Here is a 17535-nt window from a genome sequence, read left to right as displayed (position 1 = left end):
GGGTGCATCGAACAACCTTCTTCATTCACAAATGTGTGCATATTTCAATACACAGCAATACTCTCTTCTATGGCTACTGGAGGTATATGAGAAGGCTTTGACAGTCAGAGTTAAACCACAATTCTATGCAATTCTTGTTGGAACCTGAATAGGTTATAATGGCATGGTTACTATCTTAAAATTAAAATAAAGAAAATGCTAAGATGGATCCTTGCCATTTCAGGCTTGTTGTTATATGTAGGCCTCTGGGAAATAACAGATGAAACAGAGGGAGCCACAAAGGTCTAATCTTGTCAGATGGATTCTCCTTCCACCATCTGGATGATCTGTGCACAGTTTCAAGCCTTATAAAAGATTCCACTTAGCCCAAGATTAGTGTTGGAAATTTTCCACTTCATTTTATTCATCTTCCTGTTAAATATTTTATAAAGATGGATTACCCACTCACAAATTGGTATTAGAACCAAGTTACTTCTACGAGAAAAGTGAAAGGAAAGGTAAAAGGATTTGGTAAAATAATCATGCTCTTCAGACTGGGTAGGAAGGAACTGCAGATGCTGGTTTACACTATAGAGAGACACAAAATGCTGGAGTAACTCAGCGGGTCAGGCAGCATCTCTGGAGAGAAGGAATTTACGATGTTTCGGATTGAGACACTTCTTCAGACGGAGAGTCAGGAGAGAGTGAAAGCGGCAACTGCGGAGGGTTCAGGTCCCGACCATGGGGAAAAATGGAGGAGGACTGGCCAATTTTTGTACCTTCCACCACAGTGATGTTTATGTAAATTGTTATTGTGTATTGTGTGTTCTTTTTTTTATTGTACCGCTGCTGGCAAATTCATTTCACTGCACTTTATGTGCAAGTGATGAATAAAACTTGACTTGACTTGACTTGACATAGAGATAATGAAGGATAAAGTGTGAAAATGAGACGATGCTCAAGGAAGATGTAGAATAGATCATTGTTAGCTAGGGGAAGGTGACAATGAAGCATACAAAGAAAAATTATAATTAGGATGACAGTCAGACTGGTTGGAGAACTAGGATGGGGGATGGCTGGCGAGAGAGGGTTACTTGAAGTTAGAGAAGTCGATATTCATACCGCTGGTGTGTAAGCTGCCCAAGTGAGATATGAGATGCTGTTCCTCTTCAGATTGTTTGTCAGCAGAGGTAAAGTTAGCAAATCTCAACAAATTTATCTGTCACTTGGTTGATCACTTGCCATTTTCTATTTTTGCTTTCTGTTTTCTGTTAAGCTTGAATTCATATAGCCATATTGCATGGAATCAAACCGCTTCGGCTCACTAAGTTCATGCTGGCCATCAACCTCCCATATGCATCAATCCCACATTAATCCTAGTTTTGTAATTCACCCCATATTCCCGCAAGTCTTTCCTTTCTCCTCCAACATTAATTCCAAGTCCCCACTGAAGCCAGAGACCATTGGCTGCTCTCCATTTGAGAACTTGGGCAATGAATGTTGGTAATCTGCAGAAACTTGAAATCTCCGAGCCTGCTCAGCCATACTTCCTGGCTGAATAATAACTTCCCAAATATTATCCGAGGAGGATGCCAGTTTGAGATGGAAAAATTGAGGGTTTATTACAATAAACCTGTTGGCAGCCAACGTTCAGTCCAAATCGGGTGTTAGGTTACATCTTATCGAAAGACACACAGCAAACAGCAACCATCCCAAGTTCCAAGACTGTTTTGAGTTTTTCAAAGGGACCAAGTTATGTGCTCCTGCTGAGATACCTCCTCCTGCAGGTAATGATCGAAAGCTTGTCTAATTTCTAACAACTATAAAGTAGTCAAAAAGCGATGTTTGATATTAAGGGCATTAACTGACTCCATAGATGGTGGCTATTCAGACCCCCTCACAGATGCCAGTTCATTGTTGAGAATCAATACAGTCTCTTTGCTTTTTCCCTGTAGCTATATAAATTACTCATGTTCAGTGCATGCCTAATTTCCTTTTGAGGATTTTAATTGCACACATGCTGTAGCTTAACTGCAACCCACTGGTTAATGACAAAAAAAGCATTACATTCACAGCAAAGTACTGCCGATAAATGTTGGAACGGCACTGCAGAGAAACAGGGTTAATGTTTCAGGTCAAAGTCCCTTCATCGGAACCTGAAATGTTAACTCTGTTTCTCTCTTCAGGGATGCTGCCTGAATTGTCGAACATTTACAGCACTCGCTATTTCTATTCTATGGACCAGTGCGAAGATCAGAGATGTCCAAGTATCAGTACTCTGTGATGACCCCATTGAGGTTCACCAGAGATACTGCCCTTGTTTGCTTTTCTAATGGAAAGCTTCTGCGCCAAGAGGTCACATTAGGACAGGAACGCACTTGGCAATGACATGCCTTGAAGATGGAGCATTGGAAATATTCATAGATGGAGCACTAGAGTGGAACTAGTGAGAGTCAGCATCAGAACCAGATGGAGGAGAATGTTAGGAGGACAATGACGAAAAGAACGAAGCCTGGGAATTATGATCCCTTGAGGGACTCCAACCTCATATTACACATCAAGTTTTATACAGTCCAGAATAATTAAAACATTATGGTGTGATCTAAAACCATTAATAACAAACTAAACCAAGGGGGACCCGTTGGGTCCCGTCCCCTCAACGCGTGGTTGCAGAGGTCAGCCTTCGGCATCACACACACTAACCACCCCCCACACACACACTAACCACCCCCCACACACACACTAACCACCCCCCACACACACACTAACCACCCCCCACACACACACTAACCCCCCCCCCCCACACACACAATAACCACCCCCACACACTAACCACCCCCCACACACACACTAACCACCCCCCACACACACACTAACCAACCCCCACACACACACTAACCACCCCCCCACACACACACACTAACCACCCCCCACACACACACTAACCACCCCCCACACACACACTAACCACCCCCACACACACACTAACCACCCCCACACACACACTAACCACCCCCCCACACACACACTAACCACCCCCCACACACACACTAACCACCCCCCCCACACACACTAACCACCCCCACACACACACTAACCACCCCCCACACACACACTAACCACCCCCACACACACACTAACCACCCCCCACACACACACTAACCACCCCCCACACACACACTAACCCCCCCCTTGATATTATATTAAAATTATTAATTTGCTCATTTTACCCCATCCCCCGCCCTATCCACTCACGCATAACCCCCAACTGCGCAGGCGCGGCTAGAGGGGGGGGGGGGGGTTAGAATGGGAGAGTGAGGGGGGTAGAGATTGAGGGGTGGGGGGGGGCACGGCGTCACAGGGGAGGGCTGGTTCCCGAACACAATACTCCACCTCTCACCCATAGGTCCCAATATTCACCACTCCCTAGAGAGGGAGGTTGCAGAGAGGGAGGGGGGCAGAGAAGGAGGGGTGGGGCAGAGAGGGAGGGGCGGGAGAGAGGGAGGGGCAGAGATGAAGGGGGGCAGAGAGGAAGGGGGGCAAAGAGGAAGGGCCCCTTTCCCCACTCTCTTCCTCCCTCTCCTCCCCCCCTCTCCTGCCCCCCTCTCCACCCCCTCTCTCCCCCTCCCTCCACCCCCCCATCTATCCCTCCCTCTCCCCCCCTCTCTCTTTCTCTGCCCCGGGGAGGGAGTAGAGAGGGAGGGGGAGGGGGTAAAGGCAGCACCTACCTAGGTCGTAGAGCTCTTTGTGACTCGGATGCTCCTCGGGTTCTGTCGGGAAACCTGAGCCGAGGCGCGAGCATACTTCGTGTTCAGTGGCTGGAAAGTCTTGTGTGCCGTCGGGATCTACAGAACAGAGCCCACATGCTCGTTCATTCTGCGTCTTTTGAAGAACCTGGGGGAGGGAAGTTGTGGTGGGGGGGGGGGGGGGGGTGGGGAGGGTGGTGATGTCACACCTGGAAAACAGTGCCCAGCAGGCAGCGCGTTAAAAACTGCGCAGCTTGCCGCGAGGAGCAACGGCATTGTGATGTCATCCAGCTCGCTTCAGCACATTAGATTTTAAAAAGATGTCAGACTGGTGAACAATTTTAATTAAAAAACTCGGAAAATAATGAATCAAATTTACAGATGAGGGGTTTTTGAAATCACGAGGCAAATCTCTACCGGAATATGTAAAAATGTCACCGTTACCTCGTCGGGTTTTCGAGGAGATGTGAATCAAAGAAAAAATTCAAGCAAGCAAACATCCAAGCAGGTAAACATCCAAGATCAGAGTTTTACATTATATATGATATGATATAACAATTAGCATTACATTTACTAATTTAAAAAATAACCTTTAATAAAATAGAATACTTATTATATACAGAGGTGATCTCTCCCGATTAGGAGCAGATGTAGGTTGAACAACTGCAGCTGTGAACTTTTGTCCTTATTTCTCTGTGGTTGTCCATCTCATCTCTTCTCACCCAAACCCCCTCATTCTAGCTGACTTTACCAATGCCATTCTGCTCCACATAATGCCCTACTGTCCTCTCCTTGATAACCTCATGCCCGCCCATGCTACTCCATTCCACTCCAGCTCACCCCCATCTTATCCTATTCCCCACTTTGCCCTGTCACCACGTACCAGCTTTGCACTCAATTGCACGCAATCCCAGGCCAGTTGGTGCCATCCAATATTATCTAATATCAACTGCTCTTCCAACCCTTAAGGTCCAAAGCTTGACCCAAATCCAAACCTCACACAATGGGCTTTCTTCTGTAAACAAAATGTTCACTCGACTGATTAAGGCAGTTTGAGCTGTGCCTATAAAGAAGAACCTTTCAAGAAGTGAAGTATATGGCCATTGTGCAGTCAAGCCCTTAACGGAAGGGTCAAAATAAAGACAGCTTAAACTTAGAAAGGTGAATGGCCTCCATCTGTGCCATACCAGTTCTATAGTCTGTGTTATTTAAAGGTGAAATGATTCCCTTTTCTTTATTCTCTCCATATTCTCATCACATCTCTCTACCGCATACCTACACCAGTGGCACTTTACAGAGGCCAATTAACCTCCCATTATGAGTTTCTGTGCAATCTGTGCAGCAGCAGAATGAACAGGACATCCAGACAAACATTGCTAGATTTCAATGTGCGTTCTCCTCAAACGCTCTGTATGAGATTCCACACTTTCCTCTTACTTGGTGAAAGACAAAGGTGGAGACACCAAGGTACCTGAGCCCAGAGGCCATTCACCATCCCCAATTCTGGATATGATAACCCAGGTCACTGCTGCCTGAGGAGCGAGGTACATCCATGCATATAAGGGCTGGAAAATGTCACAAATCCTAGGAGGTAGGAGATACTTCTGTCGTGTGTGACCCACCTATTGACAGAATTACAGGTAGACAAAAGTGCTGGAGAAACTCAGCGGGTGCTGCAGCAACTATGGAGCGAAGGAAAATGGCAACGTTTCAGACTGATGCAGGGTGGGGGCGGGAAGAAGAAAGGAAGAGGAGGAGCCAGAGTGCTGAGGGAGAGCTGGGAAGGGGAGGAGACAGCAAGGGCTACCGGAAATTGGAGAAGTCAATGTTCAAGCCACTGGGGTGCAGACTGCCCGAGCGCAATAAGAGGTGCTGCTCCTCCAGTTTCCGGTGGTGCTCACTCTGGCCATGGAGGAGGCCCAGGACAGAAAGGTTAGATTTGGAATGGGAAGGGGAGGTGAAGTTGAAGAGTTGAACATACTGACCGAATTACATTTGACCGTCAGCAGCTGTGGCTACTGCCTTTCTCAAAGTACTCTCAGCAGGTCAATGCATTGACACTCTTTAACCCCTCTATAATATCCTGCCTGAGCCCTTCCCTGTCACCCGTACTTTGCAATTGTAAGTAAGGCATTACACATCATAAGTCTTCTTCCATGGGTGAAAATGGCATGTATTATTTCACATGTAGAAGTGTGAAAATGCGCACCTCCAGATTCAGGGACAGTTTCTTCCCAGCTGTTATCCGGAAACGGAATCATCCTTCCACAACAAGAGAACAGTGCTGAACAACTATGTGCCTCCTTGGTGACCCTTGGACTATCCTTGATCAGACCTTGCTGGCTTTACCTTGCACTAAATGTTATTCCCTTATCATTCAGCCATACAGTGTAAATGGGTCAATTGTCATCATGTATTGTCTTTCTGCTGACTGGATAGCACGCAAGAAAAGCTTTTCACTGTACCTCGGTACATGTGACAATAAACTAAACTAACTAACTATTAGTCACCACTCAGGCACAGGGACAGCTATGTTACAGTGTTGAACATCTTGTGATCAACAGGTTAAATGTTCACTCTCTTACCGAATGCATCATTCCATCCTTCAACGACTTGTATTCTGAGCCAAGTCTTCCTCTCTTACCTGGGGAGCAGCGCTAAATCAAGTTTTTATATTAGTCAACGCAGTTTTTAAAAATTATTAAGTGCATGTCAAGGTTTCTATATTGGTGACTGGATGGGAGAGCAGTTTTAAATGGACCCTTTCAGCAAAATTATGAAAAAAATGTATAGTGCGGTGGCGATTTTCTTTCTCCCTCATTCACCTTTCCATCTGTAACAGCTTCTAATGTTTCAGGCAAGCTGTTAATGAGACTACTGGACCAGTTAATCTGTAAAAGGACCTATATCTACACAGAAGCTTTTTATAAAGTTCCATGGAGCTTTCAGTGAAGTTCCATGGAGCTTTACAGTCAGTGAAGCTTTCTCGATGTGTGGTCACTGTTGTAACATAGGATTTATGTCAACCATTCTGGACACCGCAAGCTCCAATTAATGGCTTTTTTGATGACCCGATAACTTGCTTACTGAGTTACACTGATGTCCTGGGATATCCTTTGTTCTGCCTATGGGATCTTGTACATCCACCTGAGAAAATACAGTAGATGGGTTCTTTGGTTTGACGTAAAAAACATTAGAACCCAGACCTTCGAGAGCAGTCCATCATTTATCATGATCACCACTGATCTTCTGCAGTTTTACTGCACTCACCCCAAATCCCTTGATTACTTTAACATCTAGAAATCTTTTCTGAATGAACTCAGGGACTGGTTCTCCGCAGTGCGCTGGGGTAGACAAGTCTAAAGCCTAACCTCGGGACGACAGGTGGCGCAATGGGCTAAGTGTTCGGCTGGCAACCGGAAGGTAGCTGGTTCGAATCCCGCTTGGAGTGCATACTGTCGTTGTGTCCTTGGGCAAGACACTTCACCCACCTTTGCCTGTGTGTGAATGTGTGTGAATGTGTGTGAGTGAGTGATTGGTGGTGGTCGGAGGGGCCGTAGGCGCAGATTGGCAGCCACGCTTCCGTCAGTCTGCCCCAGGGCAGCTGTGGCTACAGAAGTAGCTCACCACCACCGAGTGTGACTGAGGAGTGTATGAATAATGCGATGTAAAGCGCCTTGAGTATTAGAAAGGCGCTATATAAATCCCATCCATTATTATTATTATTAACCACCGACAATATTTTTTTCATCCACTGGCTGAAGAAAAATCATAATCTCCCACATCGCAGCATCCCTCAGTATTACATGGAAGTGTCAACCTTGAAATGGGATTTGAATCTATATTGGAGTCAAGTCATCAACAAAGCCTGAACTGAAAGTGCGTTCTTCAGCCACCTTCCCTCAACCTTGTGGCTGCCTACTTTCAGGGCATTGAAGTTAAAAACAGAAAACTTTGGGATTTGGTATTGCAGGATTCAAGGACCAGGGAGGGGAGTCCAAGAGGTTCACCTAGGCAGTAACCAGGCTGTTTCAGATGCCGACTGAACTGTTTTCAAGAGTGAGTTAGATTTAGCTCTTAGGGCTAAGGGAATCAAGGGATATGAGGAAAAAGCTAGAACAGGGTACTGATTTTGGATGATCAGTCATGATCATAATGAATGGTGGTGCAGGCTCGAAGGGCCGAATGGCCTACTCGGGCACCTATTTTCTATGTTTCTGTTTAGGTTCTTTCTAACAGGTTCTGGGTGTATTGAGAATGGAACCATTTTGACTCTACTCATATAACATGCAGAAACTGGCTTAGAACTGGCTTAGAACTGGCTTTGCCAGTGTTTATATATATGTCAGAAACTGAGTTTACCCCATAACCCATTGACAATATTCCATATCTCAAACTGGCTCTTCCCATTGTAGAATTCAAAGAATTAAGTTAATTAATTAAGCAAGCATTCCCTGGCCTCATCCCTGTCCACTCATCCTACCTATTGAACAGTGAATATGAATGAAGGCCGGAACAATCTTGACGGACTCTGTAATGTCTTTAATGGGCCTGTCCCACAGTACGAGTTCATTCCAAGAGCTCTCCCGAGTTTGCCCTGATTCGAACTTGGATATTTACGGTAATGGCCACTCGTCGGTACCCGGGGCTCTTGTGGACATTTTTCAACATGTTGAAAAATTTTCACAAGTCTTCCCGAGCTTACTGCGTTTCCCGAGTACCTGCCGTTAGCGTTACGAGCCGCTAAGAGACGTCCCGAGCTCCTACGTACCCGCTACGTACATTCTACGTGCTTACCACGAGTTTGATTTTTTTTAAACTCGGGAGAGCTCTTGAATTAGCTCCTACAGTGGGACAGCCCCATTACTCCGCTCAATGGAATAGCTTGCTGACCTGCACTGTGAAGACTCTCCTACCAAGCTTAGTTTAGTTTATTGTCACGTGTACCGAGGTACAGTGAAAAAGTTTGTTTCATGTAGTGCAGTGTATAGATACATGATAAGGGAATAACATTTAGTGCAAGGTAAAGCCAGCAAAGTCCGATCAAGGATAGTCTGATGGTCACCAAAGAGTTAGTTTGACCATTTAAACTAGATAAAAACAAGCTCGGCCACTATGTACCCTGGCAATGAATCGTAGAAGTGTCCCACATAGAAGAATGCTAGTTGCTTCAGTTTGCTCTGTGAAAGAGTCACTTGTTTGGTCATGCACGTTCCTCTGCACGTACCCCATAAAATACGCACTTCCTGTTTGAAAGTCGTTATTGAATCATCATGGGGGATATCAAAATCCTCAATCAACACTCTATCGCTTTCCAAATAATTTTAACGTTGCGACACAAAGTGCTGCAGTGACTCAGGCAGCATCACTGGAGAACATGGATCACTGGAGAACATGGATCGAAAACATTTTGGGTCGGGACCCTTCTTCAGTCTATTTTAAAGAAGTTCTCCTCCTCTCTTCGCTGGGAGTTCTGTGAGACCCTCTGTCACATCTCCCCCTCTGTAATTCCTGCTACTATCCCGCTCATTGACCCATGTCCATGTTCTCCAGCCATGCCTGACCCACTGAGTTACGCCAGCATTTTGTATCATTTTTTTGCAAACCAGCACCTGCAGTTCCTTGTGTCTCCATTTAACCTTCTATTTTGTTTACCAATTGGCTTGGATGTGGAGACTACTTCCACCCGGTTCAAACCTCTGCTAAATTGCATTTAACATTCTGTGCTCCGAGTAGAATGAACCACTTAATTGCCTGTGGGGCAGCAGAATAGCACAACCGTAGAGTTGCTGCCTTAAGTCCCACTTGGGCGTCATTTGCGCGTCACGCAGATGGCGCGCGAAGATTTTGTACATCCCAAAATCCTGGGGCGCCGCGCGCGACCTCGCGTCACTTCCTACGTCACCACGTACCACGCACGCATAATACGTACCATGCGCGCATTATGATGCGTGCGTAGTGACGCGTAAATGATGTCGCGTAAATGACGCGCAAATGATGCCCAGAGACCCATGTTCGATTCTGACCACAGGTGCTGTCTGTGTGGAGTTTGTACTGTAACTGTACGCGTTTTTCTCCGGGTGCTCCGGTTTCCTCCCACATTCCAAAGACGTGCAGGTTTGTAGCTTAATTAACTTGCAAATCGCCCCTAGTGTGTCAGATATAAAAGTGGGATAACGTAGAATTAGTGTGCTGGGGGCTTAATGGTCGGTGTGGCCTCGGTGGGCCGAATGGCCAGTTTCTATGCTGCATCTCCAAACTAAACTAAAACTCACCACTGATCTCTTGTCCCATTCTGGTCATCACCGCACCCCCCCCCCCCCCCCCCCCCCCCCCCTCCCCCCCTTATTCTGGGTGTGATTTAATCTCGAGTATTCAGAAAATAGCCCATGATTATTCATTGTCAAGGTGCATTTCCAGAAAGGCTTGCACCTGGGCTGAGGCACTTAACATTGGCAAATGGTAACAATGGAGCTACTTCCCAGAGTGGACTTGTGCCAATGGTGAGAGCAATGCAAATTTGTAGCAAAACTAAGATTGCTGAAGAATATGCTGATGGGAACCAACACTCAAGATTCGAATCTCTAAAAAGGATCACAAGATCATAAGAGAGGGGAGCAGAATTAGGCCATTCAGCCCATCAAGTCTACTCCGCCATTCAATCATGGCTGCTCTATCTCTCCCTCCTAACCCCATTCTCCTGCCTTCTCCCCATCACTCCTGGCACCCGTACTAATCAAATGATATCGCTAACTTCACCTAAATGCTGGCAGTGAATTGTCCCTGTCTCTCATCGTCACCTTGCCCCGTTACAACTGCTTCCAGTTCATGCCTGGTGTAACTGGAGAAGACTCTGTGGACAGCAAGGGGTTAAAAACATTCCAGTGACAACATGCTGATAGATAATATTGGAAGATAATACTGGGTAATGGTAGCTCACCCCTTGTGGTGGAACCCCCCTCCCCACCTCCTCCCTCATTCATATTCTCTCTGCGGGAACATTGGAATTCTAGTCAGTCATTAGACCCTGATTTACAGAAATGGCATCAGGTTCTCGAGCCAAAGTTCAACATCCCAAAATGAAATTTAAACCAATTAATCCGTTAGATTTTTATCGCTCCTGCATGTTTTCCCAGCAATTCCCTCAGTGCCTGGCCTTTGATCGACTCAGATCAGTCTTGTATGAGTTCTGATTGTCTGCCCAGTGCTTCAAAGCTCGAGATGACATTTACACCGCACTCATAAAACAATCAAATTTGCAAAGCTTTTAAACAACTGGGGCATAGTTATATTTAATAAAAGCCTGTCTATAATAACCTGAATTAGCATTTTATGCCATGTAATACCTCTGAGAGCACAGGTTTTTATGGAGCCGTCTATTGTTGAGGCCATCTTTCCAATAGCAAAGATTATCTGACTGGCTGTCTGCAGTTTAACCCTTAAGATTCTGGAATGCTTTATGTGTAAACAGTCAATGAAATCTGAAGAAGGATCTCGGCCTGAAACGTCACCCATTCCTTCTCTCCAGAGATGCTGCCTGTTTCGCTGAGTTACTCCAGCATTTTGTGTCCATCTTCGGTGTAAACCAGCATCTGCAGTTCCCTCATACTCAAATGAAATGTTTCCCTGTCTACATGACTAAACTACCTATTCTAGCCTCAAAACCATTTCACACCATGGCATTCATTGAAAGGGGCAGAATCTCTCTGGAAAATGTGTTTTGCCATAACATTTTACACTATTGATTCCCTCAATAATGTGATGAAATGTAGTCCCACGTCAAGATAGGCAATTGAGACAACCAGAAACAACATTGGCCCTGGGACCAGGCACATCCCAGCTGCAATTCTGAAAACCTGCACTCCAGGTTTAGCTGTGCCTCTAGCCAAACTGTTCCATTGCAGTTGCAACATTGGCATCGACTCAACAAAATGGAAACCTGCCCACCACATATGGCCTGTTCCCCAAAAAAACATGGCAAATCTACCCTCGCTAATTATCGCCCACCGTTCCACTCAAAGGGTGATGGTGTTATCATCCACAGTGCTATCGTGCCTTACCTACTCACCAATGCGCTGATGCCCAGTTTGGTTCACCAAGAACCACTTGGCTCCAGATCGCTTCACACCTTTGGTTCAAACATGTACCAAGGAGCTGACTTTCAGAGGTGAGATGAGAGTAGCTGATGTGGGCATCGCAGCAGCATTTGACCATGTGTGACGTCTCAAGGACCCTGGGTAAAACTGTAGTCAGTGGGTAACAAAGGAAATCACTCCAATGGCTGCAGTCACACCTCGTATAAAGGAACATAGTTGCGGTTGTCACTGGTCGATCATCCCAGCCCTGGAACATGAACTCAGGAGTTCGTCACAGCAGTGTCCTAGGCCCAACCATCTTCAGCTGCCATATTAATTACCTTCCTTCCTTTGTACGTCAGAAGAGGAATGTTCACTAAAAACTGTATATCATTCAGAGTGTAAGTAAGAACTGCAGATGCTGGTTTACACCAAAAATAGACACAAAACGCTGGAGTAACTCAGTGGGACAGGCAGCAACTCTGGAGAGAAGGAATGGGTGACGTTTCAGGTCAAGACCCTTCTTCAGAAACGTCAACCATTCCTTCTCTCCAGAGATGCTGCCTCTCCTGCCGAGTTACTCCAGGACTGAGTACTGTTAATCCAGTAGCATTCAATTCCATTTGGAATTCCTCTGCAAATGAAGTGATGCAGTAAGATCTGGACAATATTCAGGCACGGAAAGTTTCGTTTTAGTTGTATTGTCACATGTACTGAGGTACAGTGAAAAGCTTTTGTTGAGTGCTAACCAGTCAGCAGAAAGACAATACATGATTACAATTGAACCATTGAAGCCAGCAAAGTCCGATCAAGGATAGACCGAGGGTCACCAAGGAGGTAGATAGTAGTTCAGCACTGCTCTCCGGTTGTGGTAGGATGATTCAGTTGCCTGATGACAGCTGGGAAGAAACTGTTGCTGAATCCGGAGGTGTACGTTTTCACACGTGTACTGTACCTCCATTAGAAGAGAGTTTAAGAACCTACCCCCAGCATTCAGTGGCATTGTCATGGCCAGGTTCACTGCAGTTGACATCCTAGGGTCACGACCCTGTGGTTCCAGTCACATAAATACTGTGGTTACAAGAATAGCTCAGAAGCTGCTGCCTGTGGTGAGTGACTCACCTCCTGATCCCGCAGAACCTTTCTATCACCTGAAAGGCTCAAGTCAGGAGCGCGGTGGTTTGCTCTCCACTTGCCAGAATGAGTGCAGCTCCAACAGCTTTCAAAAAACTCAACATGATCTAGAACAGACATCTGTACGGCACGGTGGCGCAGCGGTAGAGCTGCTGCCTTACAGCGCCGGAGACCCGGGTTCGATCCTAACCGCGGGTGCTGTCTGTACGGAGTTTTTACGTTTGTGGGTTTTCTCAGCGATCTATGGTTTCCTCCCACACTCCAAAGACGTACAGGTTTGTAGGTTAATTGGCTTGGTATGGTTGTAAAATTGTCCCCAGTGTGTGTAAGGTAGTGTTAATGTGTGGAGATCGCAGGTCGGTGGGCCAAAGGGCCTGTTTCCATGGTGTATCTATAAATTAAACTGAACAGATCAGTCTCAATAATGGTCTCAATCCGAAACGCCACCCAATTCTTCTCTCCTGAGGTGCTGCCCGTCCCGCTGAGTTACTCCAGCATTTTGTGTCTACCTTAAACAAAGCAGCCCTTTGATTGGCATTTCATTAACCACCATTAATTCCCATCTCGACCAGATTACTGGAGAGTGTACCATCTATTAAGCACACTACAGTTCCTCACTTAAGCTGATGTGACCACACCGCATACATGAGGAGGAACAAAGGTATCAGGGACAAGTCAACACCACCACCTGCAGATTCTCCTCCATGTTACATGCCTCTGAGACTTGGACATTTATTTGCTCTTTCGTCATTGTTGGGTCCTGGAACACCGTACTCTAAGGTCAGAAGGACTGCAGCAGTTCAAGAATTAGATGGACTTTTTGGGTAACATGGATGATGGGCCCAAGGGCTTGTTCCCGTGCTGTGTCACTCCATGATGCTAAGAAGGTGACTCACCACCCTTTTCTTAAGGGCAGTGACACCCAAATCCCCCAAAATGAATGAAAAGAGCTGCTGCAGTGATTCCATTAGCACTCCCGGTACTTCACCCGCTGTGAGTGAAAAGGTTTGCCAGCTAATGCAGACAATGCCCCTTGAATCATTGCATTCAATAACTTAGAAGTTAGATATTTGAATTTAATTAACTGGAAAAAGTGCTTCATGACTATATGGTGCTTCCAGTAGATAAATGGCTTCAGACTGACGTGATAAAACTGGCCACTAACTTGGCATGTTGCCCATTTATGAAGTTGCTGGAAATCGAACGCAGAGTGGCATGCAAAGCAGGCAGTGTTCTGATGGTGTCAGCTTCCACCATCAGATTAGCCTTAAATACATCCTGTCCACTTCAAACCTTGCATTTCTGAGAAACAACCAATTTAGAGCTGGGCATTTGTAGTCCGTACGTGGATATTTATTTAAATATCGGCCCCTTCAAATGTAAATGTTACCAACTGTTTGTGAAGCAATTTTGAGACAAAGTTGTGCAGAGTCATTTTGTTTTTCCTTTGACTGTTAACAATTGTCAGGGGGGAAAGGCTCCTTGTTCCTAGATACAGTCATGGACAGGTACATGGGTAGGACATGTTTGGAGGGATATGGACCTGGTGGGACTATGGTAGCTGGGACATGTTGGCCGGTGCAGGCAAGTTGGGCCGAAGTGCCTGTTTCCAGTCATAGGAATTGGAGATCCACATGGATAATGGGTCTCCAATCCAACACTTTGACCAGAGCCTTTGCTTTGGCATCATGCTTTACCTACACACCATTGCACCAATGCTCAATGACAGTTGCGAATGGGTGTGATATGAGCAAATGCTGCGAGGAGTCACAAAGGCAGAGCCTAATATGGAGCCTAATAATGCCCTGCTGGAAATCTGACATGAACAGAAAATGCTGGAAACACTCGCTAGGTCAGGTGGCATCAGTGGAAAGAGAACCAGGGTTAATGTTACAGATCATCACCTGAAGCATTGACTGCTTCATTTTCCATAGATGCTGCCTGGTCTGTTTTTACAATGGAGGAGTGGACATTGTGATTTTCTGGAGTTGAATGGAATATAACTGTGAATTTGCGTCTCCTTTTTGTTCTGAAATGTTTTGTGTATGTGGTGTAGTACTGAATACAACACATGAAGGCAGGGAATACTTCCACAGGCATTGTTCAACCACTTGTCCTTTACCTAAGCTATAGTAACTCTCACTTCACAAGTGCCAACATGTGGGAGAGAATCGCGATGAAATCCAAACATGTGCTGCACTGATATCCCTGTGCAAGCCTGTATTGCAATCAGTGGAAGGCAAGTTGGCTGACTTGCTCCAAAATAATCACAATTGGTTTCACTGTAGGTATGGCTTGTGCAGGGACATTGGTATAGTCTATATGAGCAGCCACTGATACAACTGTGAGAATGCATTTGTACAATGCGCTGGTATTAATAGCCAGGCCCTAGGCCACCTTTCCATGTGTGACACATCCACACTCCCATGAACCATGGGGATTTAGAACCACGCAGCATGGTGGCGCAGCGGTAGAGTTGCTGCCTTACAGCGCTCGAAGAGGTTAATTGGCATGCTATAAGTGTTAAATTGTCCCTAGTGTGTGTAGGATAGTGTTAGTTTGTGTGGATCGCTGGTCGGTGTGGATTCTGTGGGACAAAGGGCCTTTTTCCTAGCTGTATCTCTGAACTAAACAAAACTAAACACAGATGCTGGAATTTTGAGCAAGTCACAGTGTTGGAATGACTCGGCAGGTCAGGTAGCATCAGTGGAGGGAATGGATAGATGATGCTTTGGTTCTGAAGAAGGGCCCCGACCTGAAACTGTTCCCTCCACAGATGTTGCCTGACCCACTGAATTACTCCAGCACTTTGTGCTTTGAAGGGGGATTTACATGTTTTCATGTTGTCCTTGACGGCAGTCTTCTTGTTCTTAGATGTTCTAAGAATAAGATGACCTTTCTGAATCATATTCCAACTGGTCTTAAGCCCAATGCAGAAAATATCCCTAAGTTTCAAATTACATTTTCACAGTCATTTTCACAATCTATTATTTATTTAGACTGTCATGGAAGGTATCATTTTATCTCAGCTTTCTGAAGGAAATTCCACTTCATGGTAATTCATTACTGTTGTTCAGCAAGGTTTAAGCATTTAAGTTATTTTCCTCAAATGCCCTGAGATACTGAAGCACAATAACTGACCCCTGATAGGATTCCTCATATCAATAGACTTGTAATTTTTCATGAAGATTAGCGTAGGAATTTGTGAAAGCTCTCAGATGGTTTTTCCTTAAAATCTTGATTTTCTTTTCTCCCCATTTTCTGATCTCAACAGCCACACCTTGCATCAAAGCCATCAGTCCCAGTGAGGGATGGACTACCGGTGGGGCCACAGTCATCATCATCGGAGATAATTTCTTCGATGGATTACAAGTCATATTCGGCACCATGCTGGTCTGGAGTGAGGTACGTGAAGGAACTGTATATATACTGACAATTTAACAATAATCATTGTCTCTCCATGTTCCGCTTTGCTCACTCTATACTTCTCTCTCTTTCTCTTTCTCTATTTCTTTTTCTTTCTCTCCCCCTCCTCTCACTTTCTCTCTCTCCCTCTCTCTCCCTCTCTCTCTCTCTCCCGCCCTCTCTCTCTCCCCCTCCCTCCCTCTCTCTCCATATATTTCTCTTTCTCGCTCTCTGTCTGTCTGATTCTCTTTCTCTCTGCCTCTCACTATTCCTTTGCCCTCTCACTCATTCTCCCTCACTCACTTCCTGCCCTCTCTCTTGCTTTCCCTTTCTCTCTCTCTCTCTCTCTCTTTGTGCATATACATTTAAATGTGTTCTTGCTCTCCCTCTCTCTTTGCCCCATTCTTTCTTTTTCTCATTTCCCCCTGCCTCTGGTCCTCTGTGCTCTGCCTCTTTTACTCTCTTTTTGCCTCCTCCCTTCCTCCCTCCATCTCTCGCTTCCCCTCCTCCACTCTCCCTCACCCCTCTCTCCCCTCTCCCCCCCTCTCCCCCCCTCTCCCTCGCTCTCTCCCTCCTTGCCTCTCACATGTTTCTACGCTCCGTTTTTTGTTAATCCTCAGTCTTGTCGAGCATTTTCTAAAAATCTGAAAATTAGCAGAAAACTCAGTCTGGATAATGGCAAGGGGGCAAAGCAACGTGGTTGAGGGCAGACGAGACGCTGTCTCGGGTGTTGAAAGGGTCGTGCACATGGAGGAAATGTACCAGGGACCGTCATTCCATTCTTTCTCTACATATTCCAAGGGCTATTTTTAGGTGATTGAAAGACGCAATCGAGCAGGAGCTTATACAGCCCTTCGTGACTTTGTTGCCTGTCAGACACGGCCATCCAATTAGTCCAAAGCTTCAGCTCCTACCAGATGGAGTTGTTTTCAGAGCTGGGTGGATTTCACGTGACAAGCTTGCACGGCGTGCTTGACAGTCATGGCCATCCTTGGCTGCATGCACTAAATGAGCAATACAGTTGTAGTTAGGTGAGACTCTTCTTCAGGTGGATCTTGGAAGCAGTTGCACACTGCGGCAGTGACAGAGGGTGAATTTCTCCCCAAAATTGCTCATTCATTCATTTCCTGCCTATCACTCCCTCCTTCTTTTTAGTTTAGTTTTTAGTTTAGAGGTGCAGCGCGGAAACAGGAGTC

The 17535-nt window shown here is 45.7% G+C and overlaps 1 protein-coding gene across 4 annotated transcripts in view; it reads left to right on the top strand.

Annotated features, from left to right (window-relative positions):
* Nucleotides 1–17535, top strand: part of ebf1 (EBF transcription factor 1) — a 481808-nt gene that overhangs the window by 270280 nt on the left and 193993 nt on the right. For all 4 annotated transcript variants that reach the window (XM_033029979.1, XM_033029980.1, XM_033029982.1 and 1 more), the window contains exon 9: nt 16209–16339. In XM_033029979.1, the coding sequence (XP_032885870.1) occupies nt 16209–16339 (131 nt within the window). The remainder of the gene's footprint in view (nt 1–16208; nt 16340–17535) is intronic.

This window comes from Amblyraja radiata, chromosome 11, assembly GCF_010909765.2.
Source record: "Amblyraja radiata isolate CabotCenter1 chromosome 11, sAmbRad1.1.pri, whole genome shotgun sequence".
In the NCBI taxonomy this organism is placed as follows: domain Eukaryota; kingdom Metazoa; phylum Chordata; class Chondrichthyes; order Rajiformes; family Rajidae; genus Amblyraja; species Amblyraja radiata.
The sequence above is the reverse complement of the archived record's forward strand: the minus strand, read 5'-3'. Positions and strand labels throughout refer to the sequence as shown.